Here is a 16,067-nt window from a genome sequence, read left to right on the forward strand (position 1 = left end):
TAAAAAAAAAAAAAAAAAAAAAAAAAAAAAAAAAAAAAAAAAAAAAAAAAAAGCAAAACAACAAAAAGATCAGAGAGGAATCAGAAGACATTATTTGTCTCTGGCCATCAAGCACCTCTACAGCGGAACAACACAGCAGTCAGAGCCAACACAGTCCAATTCTGTGCACTGCTGTGCAAAGAAATAGAGAACTGCCCACAGAAAACAGCATGAAAACCGACATATTTTCCTCTTGTTTTTTTTCCTACTCCCAAATTTGGATTTTAAAAAGAGGCACATGGGATTCAGCTTCAAACTGATTCTTACCGTGCTGTCCAAGGTTCTTCCACGGCTACAGGAAATGGCAGCCAAGAGGCTGAGCCACAATCGTCCCTGATATTCCCAATCTCCTACTTTACATTTTACATGCGGAGTAAGTATGAGTCAGGCTTCATTTATGGTACTAGGTTCCATTAGCACAGGCCCAGGTTTTGTGGAGAAGTGGAAGAAAAAAGAGATTACACACTGTAGGAGACACTGCTAAGCCAGGAAACCCCCTGGTGTGGATGCAGTTACATCCATGAGTCAGCCTACGCCTCTTTGACAGCACAGGTTAGGTTGTTTGCAGAAAACATGCAGCTGCAGAGGCAGAAAAACACCTTCTGTCAGCAGATGTCACGTCTACACCGGGGACGCTGCAGGGCACAGGTGTACCTGTGTGTGCTCTGGGGTGTGGGGCTGCAAATGCTCATGGAGTCAGAAGCTAAACGAACTGCTGGATGCCAATGGCTGATGAAGTAGAAGACACTGTCCTTTCTTTTCAACAACAAAAAAAACCCCACCAACTTTCAGTTTTATCAATATTATTTTTTGACAGTTTTCCTGGTAGCTTTCGTACCACAGTGGGTTGAATCCCTTTAGGTTCCCCATCCATCCACTCCTCTATTTGTTTGCTTGGCTTCTTATAATGCAAGGGAGTCACTTTGTAAGCTTCCTCCACTACATTTATGGAAGTTTCTCTGAATTGCCAATAGGTCCTTTCATCTAGCAAGAATCAAACTGGCCAAGGAAATGTTTAGGAAACCCAGGTCACAGAGTCTTGTTCCTCTGCAAAGCTGTTTCACTACTCCACACTCACAACCTGTGAGACTCAGCATATGCACATACCATTCATAGCACCCAACCACCAGCTTCACACCCACAGGCCTTTGTTGGCTGATTAACAGGGTGGAAACGAACTCCCTCAAAAAGATATTTGTTTGGATTTGCTACAGATAACAACTGCATTGCAACAAGGCAGATACTTATTTTCCCGCTAATTTTTCTAGTTAAAACTTTGTTTGCTGCCAGAGGGTTGATTCACCACAGTCCCCCTTTACTGCTGCTCTAAGACCTCTGATACCACAGCACTCCTGGGAAAATCACTGGCTTTGGGAGCAGCAGTGGGTGAGGATGTGGTGCAACAAGACTCACACGCCTTCGGGACCAAGGCAGTCATCCAAAAGGGGCAACCCTGTCCTCCTCCCCTTCCCCTCTTCCCCTTGTTTCTGTTTTAGCAATCATGGAGCCAACTCACCCGATTCAAAAGTCATAGGGAAGCAGTTGGTAACTCTTGGCTGAAGGAACAGGCTGGTCCAGTTCACCACACAGTGGCTTGTTCATGGGGCCAGGCATGGGACGTAGCACTACCTTGTGACAGGGGAAGGACACTGTATCTCAGCTGCAGTTTTACATCAGTTACTGGCAATTGCAAAACTCAGGCCCGAGGGTTTTATAGCTACATTATTTATGGCAATAAGTCTAGACCCCAAAACTGACCCTGCAACACGGAGTTTCAGCAAACCTCAGGGCTCTCATTAATCCAAATTCAGGGTTTTCTCGCCAACAGCACCACCCCTCTCATACTATTTGCCGAAAAATACTCCCACACGGATTATGCTGCTACTGTATAGACAGTAGGAGCTTGAATCTCTCCCAGCCTGAGGAGAAAAATGCCTCCAAGTGCTTAGCTTGGGGTGGGGCAAATCCTCAGGCACAGTGCAATGAGTCTCTCCAGAGATGCTTTATCTCATGTGGGTACTGAGCCCTCTAGACAGGGGAGCACCCGCCTGGACATTAGGGAACTTTCAGATAGGGCAATGATACCATGAGGCCTATTTTCATGATCATTAAAAGGGATTTTCTACAGATTTTTCTATGGAATGATCTAAGATTCAACCAAAGCCACTCACATTGGTCCACAAATAAGTACTGATGAAGCCTCCCTAAGTAAATCTGTGAAAACTGCATGAGAATGACACAAAGAGCATCTGCAGGGGTACAGTCCAACCACACCTTCCTCATTAGCTGGAAGGCCCCCACAGCCCAACAAGAACATCCACTTTCTTAAAAACTGCACAGTTTTACCTCCGTGACTTTAATCTCCCTATTTTCTTTTATTGCAGTCCTTCCTTTTGGTTACTAAACCTATTTCAGGAGCCTATGAGGCCACTCAAAATGGTGGCTGCTACCACCAGGTCCTCACAACAGCCGAAAATTAACTGGGCACAAGGAAGTCATATCCACACTCCAATCTGGCAAGAGGTGGAGGTCAGCACCACCTCACCTCTTGGCAGAGTGATCCTGTCTCATCTAAGCTTACATTAGTGTTTTTTGTGCTGTTAAGCAACGTAAAGGGGTCAGAGAGGAATGGAGATGGATTATCCATGCTTCCCTAAGCACATGCAGGCCAAACTAGCAACAACTGCAATGCAAAGAAAAAAACCCCTACACACCAAAAAATAAATAATAAAAAAATTTTAAAAAAGACAACTGGTACTACTGTTTGTATCAGCACACAGAAATACTATGTCCCAGCTCTGCACAGAATGCTGCTAGTATGCCTGCACGTAACCTCCACCACAACACAATGAGATCATTCACACCTGCCTCGTCTGTAGTAGGAGATGGAAGGTGAGGAGGTAGGGTTTCTAGGAGAGAGGCAGCATTTCCCAGATGCTGCCAAGATGCTGTTTATTGGTAAATGAAGTCTCTTGAGTCCTAAACAACCTTCCCAGAGGAAGATAGAGTCGCAACTGCCATATGGGGAGTGGGAAGAGGATGTCACTTAGCAAGAGTGGATCAGAAAATACATGCACAAACACACACGCTCACACACACAATTTGTTCTGTAACTGCTCTGAACAGCAGAATCCATTTCATCCTCCCAAATACATCCTTCTCCATACAGCTTACGCAACCTTCTAGATGACAAGAGGAGATGACAAGTACTCCTGGACGGATCATCCCTTCTCATGCCCCTAGGGAGACAGGCGAGAAGAAGCTCTGCCCGCCAAGCAAGGGACTTGGTGAAAGCCCATCCTACTGATCTACTGTGGGCTGACAAAAGTACCGTGTCCAAAATCCCTGACTGAGGGTGAACAGCAAAGCTGACAGGCCCAAGACAGAGCTGGCAATGGTACCACCTTTGAAAATTTGTGGTTTGAACCACTCTTTGGCTTTGTTTCCCCAGCTGTAAAGCTGATGGGCTGCAACCCACCCTCCTTTCAGGGCTATTGTGTGGTCTCATCGCCACTCATTTTTGGTGTCATGGATGAAGATCCCTTCTACTTTGAAACACTGAAGAGACAGAATTGCAAAGGAGGACTTTAAATATAAATAGGAACACTGTACCACCTTCACAAGGACAAAAGCCTGTGCACAAACACTTTGAGTGGTTCTGAATTTCCCAGAAAGAAGGCATTCAATGCAAACTCACGTCTGCACTTCATTTCATAAAGCTGCAGACTTGTACTGCATTCTTCAGAGATCAGATGCATGTCTCTAGTCATGTTTGTGCTTCACCCCACTCGAGCTGCCAGGAGTATTTCCTGTGACTTTTTTTTTTTTTTGCCCACCGTCTGCCTTTGCTTTCCTTCACTCAGCCCTTGTGGCATATTGATTCAATGTAGCCTCTTTAAGTGTCCTGCTTGGAGTACAGGCACTGATTTTTATAGGGTTACATTCTGGCTAGAACACTGGCTGGCTCTATACCCAGACAGGTGATAAAATTCATAAACACTTCACTTCTTTACATGGAGACTGGCCATCTACCTATTTTAGTCTCAAGTTCAGGCAGAAATTTAATTTATCACGTAATCAGCATCTTTTTGTTGTGGGTATATTTTGCTGTATGGGTTTATAGGACCTAATGAAAATTCACTTCTTGCCTAGAATTTCCTGCCCATATGGAGGGTCATTTACTGAGGTCGGGAGTGTTCATATACAGCAGAAAGAATAATTTCCTTTACTACAGCAATTACTGGCAAAAATCAATGACCCCTGTGAAGCTGGAGGCCAAGGTAAGTAAATGCAATAGTGCTTTCTAGTTTTAAAAACTCCCAGGGCCTTAGAGGTGTGCCTGCCCTTGCACATGCATCAAGGAGCACTATCCACCCATCTAGGCAAGATTTCTATTAGGGTGTCATGCTTCTTACCATTCCAAGGTCACAGAAATTATTTTAGTGCAACTAAATTGCCACCTATGGCTAGCACTGAGATTGCCTAGTTGATGGGGGAAAAAATCTCCAAGGACTTCTTGCAGCTGAAGTGTCGTGCTCACCTATATATTACACCAGTGCTTATGAACACAGTGTCAGACAGCTCGGGAGACTCTTCCATCACAGAACTTGCTATGCAAAAATAGTTCAGCTCTGATTCAGAAAACTCAGCTCTGCTGGTATGTCTGTCCCCATGCCTTTTGGGGGCAGTGTCTGCTGAAACTCCTGACTTGTTGGTCACTTTGGCTTTTTCTTTGCAAAGGACGTGGGCCCTGAGGAAGAAGTGGGCTAAAGCCGTTTCTTTCATGGCACAGTAAGTGCTGTTCTTCACCTTTCTCATTATTACTGTTTTTTTCCCTATAGATTCATGCTGGGAAGTGGATGGACTGGCCGTGTCTGCTTCTCTACTTGCAGTGCACTACTTTCTTATGTGATTTATTGCCCTGCTGTTTTTTTGGTTGTTTTTTTTTTGTTTTCAATTTTTTTAAGCCAAATGTGCGATGATGGATTTGGCAGCTGCGCTCTTGCCAGCCACCCCCAGTCAGCTGAGCAGTGGGATTTAAGCCACAGGGGGATGCAAAGGCTGCTCTCTCTCTGCTCTGCAAATGTGAGACAGTTTCTCTATCAGAAACACTGAGGTCAGACAACAGACAAGGGTCTGCAAGAGCAAGTTCATCTGCAAAATTCACAACTAAATCATTAGCGAGTGGTGGCAGGGATCTGCATGAACTGCCTTCCCATCACTAACTTCTTAAAACAAAAACCTTGCACTGCAATATTTCCTGAATTACCTTCATTAATAAGCTGTGAACTGAAAGCACCCAAAGTGAAAAACTTCTCCTGCATCTGTTGGAAACCTTGCTACAACTTCACTAGCATCATTTAATTACAGACCAGGGCTCAGCAGCAGCCAAACCTGCACCCTGTGATTAGCATGCCTCGCAGTGTCTGACAGAAGTTTTACTCAAGAACCCAAAAATTTCATTGCTCAAACACTTTATTAAATCCCTAAGACTAAAAATGGATTTCAACAATGTGCATGCTGCTTTAGAGCCTAAGAAAATCTACTCTGGGAGTTAGGAAACATTTCCTAGGAGGCAAAAATGTGATCAAAAACATATTTGGTAAAAAGGAGAAGGGGTAATGATGGTTTTTAGCTACAGCATTATTTTATTTCATCTCAGAAGCATGCTGTCAGTTTAAGGGAAGGGAACATCTATTGGATTTTGTTTTGCATCTCTTTTAAGAGAAAATGATTCTCATCTAGGGCTGTGGGTTTTTTTTCCCCTAAACCCAATAAACTATATATTGGAATGACCTTGTAACAAGTTTCTGTGGCTCTTTAATCACCAGTGGCTGCTAAATGAAGCATATCTATTTTCTCTGTTACATTACTATTGGCAACCAGGTCTTCAGTAAGTGCCCAGAAATATTTCCATGGCAACAAAAAGCATTCAGCATTGCTACTGTTTTGTGCCAATTTAGCTTTAAAATATTCTATTGTGGAGAGAAATGTGGTACATTAAGTGAAATAAAGTCAAGATGCAATGTTCTGAAAAGAATATAAGGATAAACAAGAAACATGTATTTTGCAGAAATGGGGGGAGTGAAACAACCAAATGAAAGGAAAAATCTTCAAAGCTCATTCTGATGCTACTAAATGGCTTTGCTGAATGTCAGCAAGTCCATATACTTGCTTACATTGTCAGTCAGGGTTAGGTAACAAAGCTAACAGAAATAAGGATACCTCAAATATCTTCTCTTGATCATTTTAATCCATGACTGAAATTTTAAGTTGCCAGGGTATTACAGTCTCTCTGCATGTCTAGGTTACCATCAGAAGAGTTCACACTCTTGATATTACAGAATGAATCTAAAGGAAAAGGAGGAAATAAAGAGTTGAAAAATAAAATACAAAGAGCATGTGTGTTTTGGAAGTGAAAGTTCACTTAGAAGAGCAAAACGAGTTCTTTCACATCAAAGAGTTTGTGGAAGACATTTTCAAATCACAGTTCAGCACTTTCTCTCCCATTATACAACTTAGTTCTGACAAAAAAAAAAAAAAAAAAAAAAAAAAAAAAAAAAAGCATCAGTTCCCAGCCCTCTAACCCTCAAACAGCCAACTTTATGACTATGAAGTCCTGAAACCATTGGATGGCCCTTTGTGGAGTGCACTGCAGAGATTAAAAGATTAAAGCCTATTTGAGAGCATTTGGAGTGACGTTCCTTCTGGTGTGAAAAGCTATGCAATGCTCCCTAAAGTGCTCCGTGTGGAAGCAGAGAGCTCTAGGAAGCAGCAAGGTAGGTGCTGGGGAGCTCTGTAAGGCCAGCCTTCCAGTCCACAATGGCCCCAGAGAGCTTACTGAGAAGGAAAGACGATAAGTATTTAGAGGGATTCCAACAGCAACTTGACCAGTAGCTGCTCTCAGCTGGGAGAGAGGTCCAGGGTGACCATCCCCTTTAGCTGCAGTGATGGGTTACTCTGGCATCTGTCACACTGAATCTCTCATCAGGAAACTTCATCTAGTCCATCACACACTCCTAAGGACCCTCCTTCTCAGAAGTCCCTGCAGACAGGCCTGCAGGTGACAAGCAGCTCTGACAGTGACAGCAGCCCATTCCTGGCTCCCATTTCCCTAAGAGCTCACCTCCTTTCCTCCATCCACTGTCAGCAAGGCTGTAGTCCAGAGAGAGGACAAAGATGTGGAGGCTCCCATTGGAATGATGCATTTGGCACCTGGCTGAGCCCCAGGATTTGCTGTGAATTGCTCTAACAGCCCCTCTTGGGGGTGTACAGGCTCTGCAGGAGGAAGGTATGCCCAGGATAGCACTTGTCAAGAGGATCCATGGCCCCAGCATTGCCTGAAAGGACCCTATTTGCCCTGCTCCATGACTTCTGTGCACACACAAGGCACATAATCCAAGCACACACAGTAAATCCAGCCCTGCAGCAGCACTGACTCGGTGCCTATGAACAAATCCCTGGGCAGGATACCAGACAGGCGATGTATAAGGATACCAGAAGGTAGGGGTTGGGCTCCAAGAGACACAGCTCTGAGGTGCTTAACCTGAGAACTGGCAATGGTTCATTTGGAATATTAAACAAGCAGTCCCAGTTTGGGAGACAGAACAACAAAACCAAAACCTCTCTTTAATTATTTACTCCATGGCCATAACATTGTGAGAAATAGTAATAAAGAAAAGAGCTAATTTTAACGTTCATTAAAGAACACCATCAAGGTTTATACCCTCTCAGTCCAATATTCCTATTAAATTCGAAAACAAACAGGCTGATCTTCCACCGCCTGCATGGAAAAGGCTAAATATGTAAGACTTTCCTAGAAGCCAAGAGTGATGAAAAGCTCTTGGTCATAATAAAACACATATTTTCAAGAGCATCTACTGCCCACCTAAAAAAAAAAAAAATTAGATATTTAAAGCCAAATTCTGAAAATTCTCAGTGAGTCAAGTTCTTCATCAGCTCCATATTGCAGATCCAGTCCCCCCCGTCCCCTTTCCTCCCTTATCCCAAATCCTAGGATGTTTTCAAAGAGCAACTTCATCCCAGCAAGACCCAAGGATGATGCCAGTAGGACTGCAGCTTTCCTGTGTGTAGTCAGGACATAAATCTCCACTAGACCTCTGGGACTCTGGAAACTTTCAGCATCACTAATTGTGATAGAGAGGGAGTACAAGTCACACGGCTGAAACCCAGCCCTGAACGCCATCGTCTGAAAAGCTGTTCCTGTCACTTAATGATCAGAAGTCATAGTTAGGCCTATTTTAAACTGAAAATATCAAACTCAGTTCTCCTTTCCATAATCTCCTGCCTGCTGTCCTCTTCAGTCTTATTTGAAAAGCCTGTGGGGGTGGTGGGAGGGGAGGAAAGCGATTTGGGAGCCTTTCATCCATAAAATCATGAGATATGTCTGGTTTTTTAGTACAGCATTTCACAGCACATGGCACAGTAACATCTTGAGATTGCTGGCACAAAGAAACAAGGTTTGAGATTATATATATCTTTAATAGCAATGACGCAAAGGCAGATGGTTCTCAAAGCAAAGGCTTAAGGCTAAACATTCCCTTTGAAGGGTCCTTCTACAAGAAGCTAAACAGGGAGGGGGAGCAAAACACTCCTTGCTGCAGCGACAGGGCCTGATTGCCTTCTAATATGCAGCCTTTCTCCCTGGAGATTTCCACTTACTTCAATGAAATTAGTCTCACGAATGAAAGAAGAATTGGAAAGGTTAAGATTTTTCTTTGGGATTTGGGGAGTTGTATTTTAGCTGTGGGAGACAAAGACAACACAGAACATAATGAGCAGATTAGCAACTAAATCAAATCAACACCAGGAAAAGAAAGGCCTGGATAATACTGTCAGGGTGCATGCTGGCTGCTTACCTGCAAAACTTGCCTTGTCATTATTACTTTTTAGGGAGCCACCCAAGCTGAAGTTGTGCTCATGACCTCCCATCCTCATAGAGGGCTCACCTTCTTCCTCAGCGATGGGAGGAAGCCGATCAAGTGGCTGGAGATCTTCACTTGTCCAGTAGGATCCATTGGCTGTCAAAGACCTGGTGTTCTCAACACACTGCTCTGGCAAGGTGCCGGTATTTTTAACTCGTTTTTGCCTCTGTGGACCCAAGTCAGAGCCATGAGGGAGGTTTTGTGAAGCAAGATTGGGACCCCCAGTGTAATCATCTTCTCTAGGATATAAATATTCTTCATCCCAGAGGTCCAGGTCTTGTTCATCATCTGATTCCTCAGAATAATCCTCATAAACTCCTCCATTATTCTCCAAGTCCTGGTTCCTCTCTTCTTCTGACTTACGACCCACTCCACTCAAATTCAGCAGTGAAGCAGATATAGAGTCTCCTGCTTGTTGGAGAGCTTCATATATTTGAGACATCCAAGAAGACAGTGGCTGAAGGAAATTCTGAGCAGCCTCAGAAGCCATGTTTAATACTATGCCAGTATCTGGTGATCAGTTGTTCAGCTTTGCCAGCATGTCACTTATAATTCAGGGAGCTACAGAATAAGCACCATAAGAGATTACTGTAAATTGCTTGTCCATCAACACCTGTCGACACACTATCTACGTAAGATGTCTAGAACCGAGAGGGAGAAATGGAAAAAGCACTTCTCCCCATTGAGAACACCACTAGAAATCCAGAAATGATGGACAAATTACACATATTCCTGCTGAGATCTGGAAGGCTTTTATTCAATTGCTAAAGCTTATATAAAAATAAAAACATGGAACATTGGAACACAAGTACCTTTTCGAAGTGCACGCATTCTGGTTACAGCTGTCAAGAGACCTGGTAAAAAAAGGAAAAAAAAAAGTACAAAACAACCTGCAATCAAAAATCTCAAATAGTCTCCTGGCCCCAGCTTCTACCACATCCTTAGTATCAACATGTCCAGGTGAGAAAGCTGAAGGGAGGAAAATCTGGGGAGAATTATGTTTTTACTGAATAAAGTGACAGGCCTAAGGGACACAGCACCAGCCCATGACAGACAACTATCTCAAATGCATTGCTCCAGAAAGGCTGTGAAAAAGCTCCCTCTGCCCACAGAGTGACACAACACAGAGTTGTTTTACCCTTCACAGAAATGAAAAAAAAAAAAAAAATCAAACAAACAACAACAACAAAAACAACAAACAAAAAAAAAAAAAACAAACAGAGGAGGTGGAATATTATAGGTATGAAATGACTGGGAACAGAAGCAAGTTAACAAAAGCGCTGGTGTCATGTCAATATGATGTTTTCTCAAAATTCATCTGAACTCTAAATAAAAACATAACTTGCAGAAAGTTAGCATGCCTTTTTGCCCGATATACATCTTCCCACATTATCACAAGACAGATATTCTTTTAGGAACTCTGTGAAGAAGGAGAAACCTACAAATAGGATGATGGGTTTAGGAAGAAAGAATTAAACAGTTGCAGATTTTAGACTAAGAGACAACCAAAAAGAAGCAAAAAGAAGCTTCAAAAACTGACACTAGTGTCTTGCTGAATTGATAGGTCTAAAAGCAATCAAATTATAAAAGGGTAAATACAATGTAAGCTGCAAGAAAATAAGCTCAGCAGCCACGTGTATTACTTGTGAAATGCTCACCAGAGAAATGGAGTGGGAATTCCAGTATTTAGGATTTTGAAATGGAGCAAGGACTAAGGAGAACCCACCTTGCTTGGTGAGCAGCTCTTTTACGATGAGATCAGTGACTTAAGAGGACTTAACCCTTTAAAACACCTGTGCCAAATAATTTTGTTCAGTGATGTTGTCTTATGCTGCAGACGCTTCCAACAGGTTTATTAGCAGCTTCAGTGTGTGCTAAGAATTACAGTCCTTGCAAGGGCAGTGAATGAATGTAGGTTACCAAAGCCATTTTAAAAGCTGGTGGCTGTTGCAAACTCTCTGTGCTCAGGGCACAGACTGTTCCAGGATCCGTCTGTCAGCCGCCGGCCTCTGGCTCAGCCGCCAGGACCCGGGTACAGCTCCCTGCCATACATTAAATCTTTGGCAAGGAACAGACGGTGTCATGGCCCAACCTCCCAGGTGAGCTGTTCCCTTCATTGACTCTCCTCTTTCCAACCCTGCCCTTGGCAAAGCCTCTCTGCTTTGTGCAGCTTATTTTTTCGTAGACCTAAATAGATGACATGCTCCCAACAACACATTTTCAGCATAATGCAGATTTGCTACTGGTAAATCACAGCACCAGAGAAGCCACTGAAGGAGACTTCTTGTAACTACTTGTAACAGTGGGGCTCTCCCAGGCATGGAAGGAGATAAACTCAGGTGGGTAAGTACTGGCTATTAGATAAATCTTTAACTTATCATTTATTTACAGGCAACAGCAAATCAATCTCTGATTTCTGATGAAATCAGCCTCCACCTCAGCAGCAAGATTCATGACAGCAGTAGCCCTCAGAGGGATGCAGGTATCCAGGAGTGATAGCTAACCAATGCAGATAAAACATATGGGTGCTAAAATGAAGTGCTGATTTGTTCTAAAAATCAACAGAACACAGCCTTGTGATATTTGCATAGGGAATAACTGGTTCCTCTTGTTATTAGATTTCAGAGCTAACACTTAATTGGTCCAGCAGAGCCACCCCACTTCTCCTGGATGCTGTGGCTGACTGCACCATGCTCAGGCAAACACTGTGGTCCTGCACAAGAGACTCCAACACAGGCAGGTTCATATCACAACCACAAAGATGGGGGAAGTTTTCAAGGCAAGATTTTACTTTAGTAAGGGAATTAATGCAGTGATTAACAGCCACTTGCAGGGCTTGGATGTGGTCACCCAGTCATCCAAAGTGGCAGATAAAACTTGAACTTTCATGCTCCAAGTGGTTGCCTGGATCGCCTTGCTGTAAGCAGGTTGGGGGAAAACACAACGCAAACACACTGAAATAGTCACATCCACAATTCCACCCGAGACCTGGAAATTTGTCTGGATTAAAACCAGAGAAACACTACAAGTGCTTTGGTTTCAGTTTATAGACAATAGATAGACACTGAACTACATCTCACCCAAAAATTCCTAACCATTTTGCAGTAACACCTGCAGCTCACCCGTGCAATTTGCTTTGCAGTACCTATACAATCCCTACAGGCAAAAGCAATGCCTTTTCCAGGGTGCCTGGCTCTGTTTAGCCTTTGCTTGGCTTTTCCTCCTCTCTTTTCCCCCTTACTGAAGACTCCACAGTCAGTGATACACGGAACAACTGGAGTTCAACTGAATTATAAATCATTTATTTTTGTTCTTGCAGCAGATGGATAAAATGTGTAACAAGCTGCAGACAAGTTTAGGCAGGCAACAATTTTACAAACTCAACAGTGGATCAAAGGGGGCTGAGCTGTGTCACAGGCTCGCTGTTTCCCAGGAGCTCTCTCCCTTAATTAGGAGATGCTGCTCTAACAGGGTGTTTATGATATATTTCACAACATGGCCTTTTCAACATAACGGATTTTTGCTTTTGAATTCTCTAACAGTTTTGACTTGCATTAGAAGGGAAAAAAAAGTAAAATAACTGAGAAAAACATAAAATGTGTGGGACATAAAAATCCATTTTGTTTCAAAAGTATTCAGAAAAAAAAAAAAGAGAGAGAGAAAAAAGTTTAGCAAATTCACTTCAAGTTCCATCTTCTGAAAGTAATCATAAGAATTTTCACACCAAATCACATGCCTAACTCAAAGTTGTTATGCTTTTTTTTCCTCTCCTGGAAAATCAGATAGTTAAAAGGATCAATGCTAAGCTTCTCACAGAAACCATCATAACCTTTACTATAATCTATATTCCCTTGTCTTGATAGGATCATTATTCCTGAGTAGCATTCCCATTGAGAGGTGCAATTACTGTATGGCTAAAAAAAGACGACTATGAGAGAATTTCAAACACTACCACAATGCAGAGGTTTGTAATATTATCAAAATGTCTTTCAGGTTTCTTGATATGTAGGTTCCTAAAAAAGGTGCCATCAGATGTGCATTTCTTATAATTTCCCTTATTCAAGCTGTTGCAGAGCATAGGCACAAACTTCCTTTGCTTCAGTCACTTTTTGTGTGGCCCCTGAAAAAGTTTTCTACCAAGCTCCTCCCTTGCAGGGAGTCTTATGGAGCACTTCTAGAAAATAGTGTCCGAAAATATAATAACTGAACAGTTTTTAAGTGGGTTCTATTATTTCTGAAATACCAGATGAGGAAGACACCTCTCTGCCTCAGAATGCACTGTCCCCTGTAGAGACAAAGAAAGATGAAACCAGCTCCCAGCTTCCAGTGATCAGGAGACATCTTTGTCACACCACTCTTTTAGAACAATGCACTTCTTTTACCACTACCAAGAAAACTGTACCAAGAAGCTTTTTTTTAACAGTTTGGGCAAGTTGTTGAATCCACTTGGTCACAACTGAAATTCCCAGCACTGTGTCGAGTCTCTGCTTTCAACAGCCACACTACATGTGTCTACGTTCCTGGAGGAAAGATTCCTTACTTCCCCACCTCTTAGAACTTTTAATAAGGACATTGATAATGATTTGCACATCTATTTCCTGATCTCATACAAAAAGCATCATGCCCACCTGGCCTGCCACAGGTCAGATCCATGGACAGAAGGTTTATTTGCGTGGACATCAAGGAACAGCAGTGTGACAGGCCCACTGTGAAGCCCAGCTCCAATCTTAGGGGCAAAAACCTAAACCAAGGTGTGAATCTAAGCTGATACCTAGAACATCAAGGGTCTGTGCAAAAGGTAAAGCCATTTTGCTGTTCATGAAAGGAGGAAGTAAGGAAGGCTTGGAGGGCTAAGATTATTTAATAGCTCTTTTTGAGCTACTGAAAACTATTAATGAGCCTGATCCTCCTTTTGGACTAGAACCTAATTAGAACACATTTAAAATAGCAGAGGGGAGATTAGAAACATACTCAGAAGAAGTCAGGCAGTAGCAACACTGGGCCAAGAAATCCTCTGTCCTAGTTCTGGGAACAATCTGGACTCTTTGCTCCTCTTGTGGTTGCCAGAATTACATCTAACAAGATGCTAGCAAAGCCCTTCCACCCTCACATGAAGGATAACCAAACATTGCTGTGATGAAAATGTATTTCCAGTCAAAAGTGTCACAGTGCCAATCCCAGCCTGTGCACTTGAAGCTGTTCAGTTGATTGGAGCCTCTTGCAGAAGCGTTATGAGGCAAGTTCACAGACAGAGCCAGGGGTCACATTAACTGTGAGCGTCACTACTGGCCAAGATTCTCTAAGGTAAAAACAAAACTGAAATACAGAACATCTTGATACCTTTTTGGCCTATGTGCTATACAAATGCTATTTATGTAGCCAAATTTAACACACACACACACAAAAAGATAAGACAGAGGCACTTTCCAAGTGATTATGTGCTCTGTAATAATAGTTTTCAGCTAGTGAATCAGAAACTCCAGGGCGTTCAAGGAAAACCTAATGGTTTATGCCAATAAATTAGAAACACCTCATTGGAAACATACAGGGGTTACAAATCAACACGGCAATAAACCCACTGCTGCAATATTTTGGTCCTGCAAGCCCCAAAAGGGTGAAGTGGAAACAAAGATGGGATCAGACAGACAGCAATGTACCCGACTGCACAGGGTTCAGCCTACGCAGAGGAAGCCTGCAGACCTATTTCTCACTCCCAAATCATCTCATGTCTTTGCAGGCAGTTCTCTAGTGATGCTGTGCCAAATTAGCTGTACAAATTGATACCCAAATGACAGAAGTGGTTTTGATCAGGGTATTTAGCTCCACGGTGTCTCCTCCTTTCTTCCCATTCCTTTGTTCATGCTCTTCTTTTGTCAATAATAATGGCAACAATTACTGATCCTCACAGTTTCAGTGGGACGGGGAGAAGAGGAAAGGGACAGAAGAAAAAAGGAATTATGCAAATGTGACATTAAACATTCAAAACTGTGGAGGCTTTTTCAAAAAAATCCAGGTCTCTCTACCATACAGAGTATACAATGATAAATTCAAGGGAAAAAAAAGTGTTCCTGGAAGACCAGCATCCAAATATTTTGGTCAGAAATTCCATCAGCGGTGGGGCTGAGGAGCTGATGGTGATTTCCTATGCTGACCACTTCACGCCTTTGGTTTTGCCCAGTCTGTAAGACCTCCCGAACTTGTGTTCATTTCATGTAAGTCCAATGCGCCCAAAAAACAGAGGATCTGACAATGCACAGATAGATACTGTTGCCACCAAAATATTAATACAAAACTTGATCAAATTTTCAGGACATAGAAAATGGAAACATGTTCCTTGATCATAATATTTGGCCTGGATATATGGAAGAGCCAGATTCTGACTTTTCACTGGTGTTAAGTCCAGAGTGACTCCACTGAACATCCTTCAAATCAAAATGAAGTCCTTTGTGTTTAAAGAGCCAGTTGTCACCATAGGCACAAAAAACTAACAGCTCTGGGCCAAGCAGTAGTACAAAAAGCAGCAACGAATAACATTATTTATACTTCTCCAACTGAGGGTTGCAAAAAGGGCATAAAGAAATTCACAAACCATTGGTGTGTTAGAAAAGTGGCGTTAGCAGAGGCAACTCTGCTCCTTCAGGGTAAAGGAGTGAGAAACATCTGTAATTACTGGATTAGGGGAATGAAAGAGGAAACCTGCAGTCAGAAAATTGCAGCACGTTCTGTAATTGGGCTTCTGTCATTCATCGGTTTGCATGAAGACAGAAGAACCAAAAGGAAATCACAAGTTCAAAAGGCTAGAGAAACACCAATTTACACCACCACTCGAACCCACCCACCTGTGGCTGTCAAGCTGTTCCATAGGGCAGACCCCGTGGACTGAGTCTCCTCCCCGCCTGAAATCACACTACCCAGTCTGCAGCAAGTGAACAAGTCAGGGTCAATCAGAGCAATTACTTGCATGGAAATAAGCAGTGGGAGAGCATGTCTAGCTGTTTAACACAATGAAGATATTTTAGAAACATTTTGAGGAGCCACCCAGTTACTGTTACTCCTTCCCCCCCACGCACACACTCCATCCTT

General features: G+C 42.8%; 1 protein-coding gene across 4 annotated transcripts in view; it reads right to left on the bottom strand.

The window, feature by feature from the left end:
* Window positions 1-16,067, bottom strand: part of SYT16 (synaptotagmin 16) — a 108,884-nt gene that overhangs the window by 31,612 nt on the left and 61,205 nt on the right. Inside the window, exons 2-3 of one of the 4 annotated variants that reach the window (XM_027900050.1) lie at window positions 9,797-9,838; window positions 9,009-9,545 (exon numbers count right to left, since the gene is read on the bottom strand). The exons of 1 other annotated variant lie outside the window; for it this stretch is intronic. In XM_027900050.1, coding sequence (XP_027755851.1) covers window positions 9,009-9,474 — 466 coding nt within the window. In that variant the 5' untranslated portion in view covers window positions 9,475-9,545; window positions 9,797-9,838. Of the gene's footprint in view, window positions 1-8,918; window positions 9,546-9,796; window positions 9,839-16,067 lie in introns of all 4 variants that reach the window. 2 more of the 4 variants (XM_027900048.1, XM_027900049.1) reach the window with 2 other exon arrangements.

Source organism: Empidonax traillii, unplaced genomic scaffold (assembly GCF_003031625.1).
Source record: "Empidonax traillii isolate 1590-97213 ecotype Southwest subspecies unplaced genomic scaffold, ASM303162v1 scaffold701:size746704, whole genome shotgun sequence".
In the NCBI taxonomy this organism is placed as follows: domain Eukaryota; kingdom Metazoa; phylum Chordata; class Aves; order Passeriformes; family Tyrannidae; genus Empidonax; species Empidonax traillii.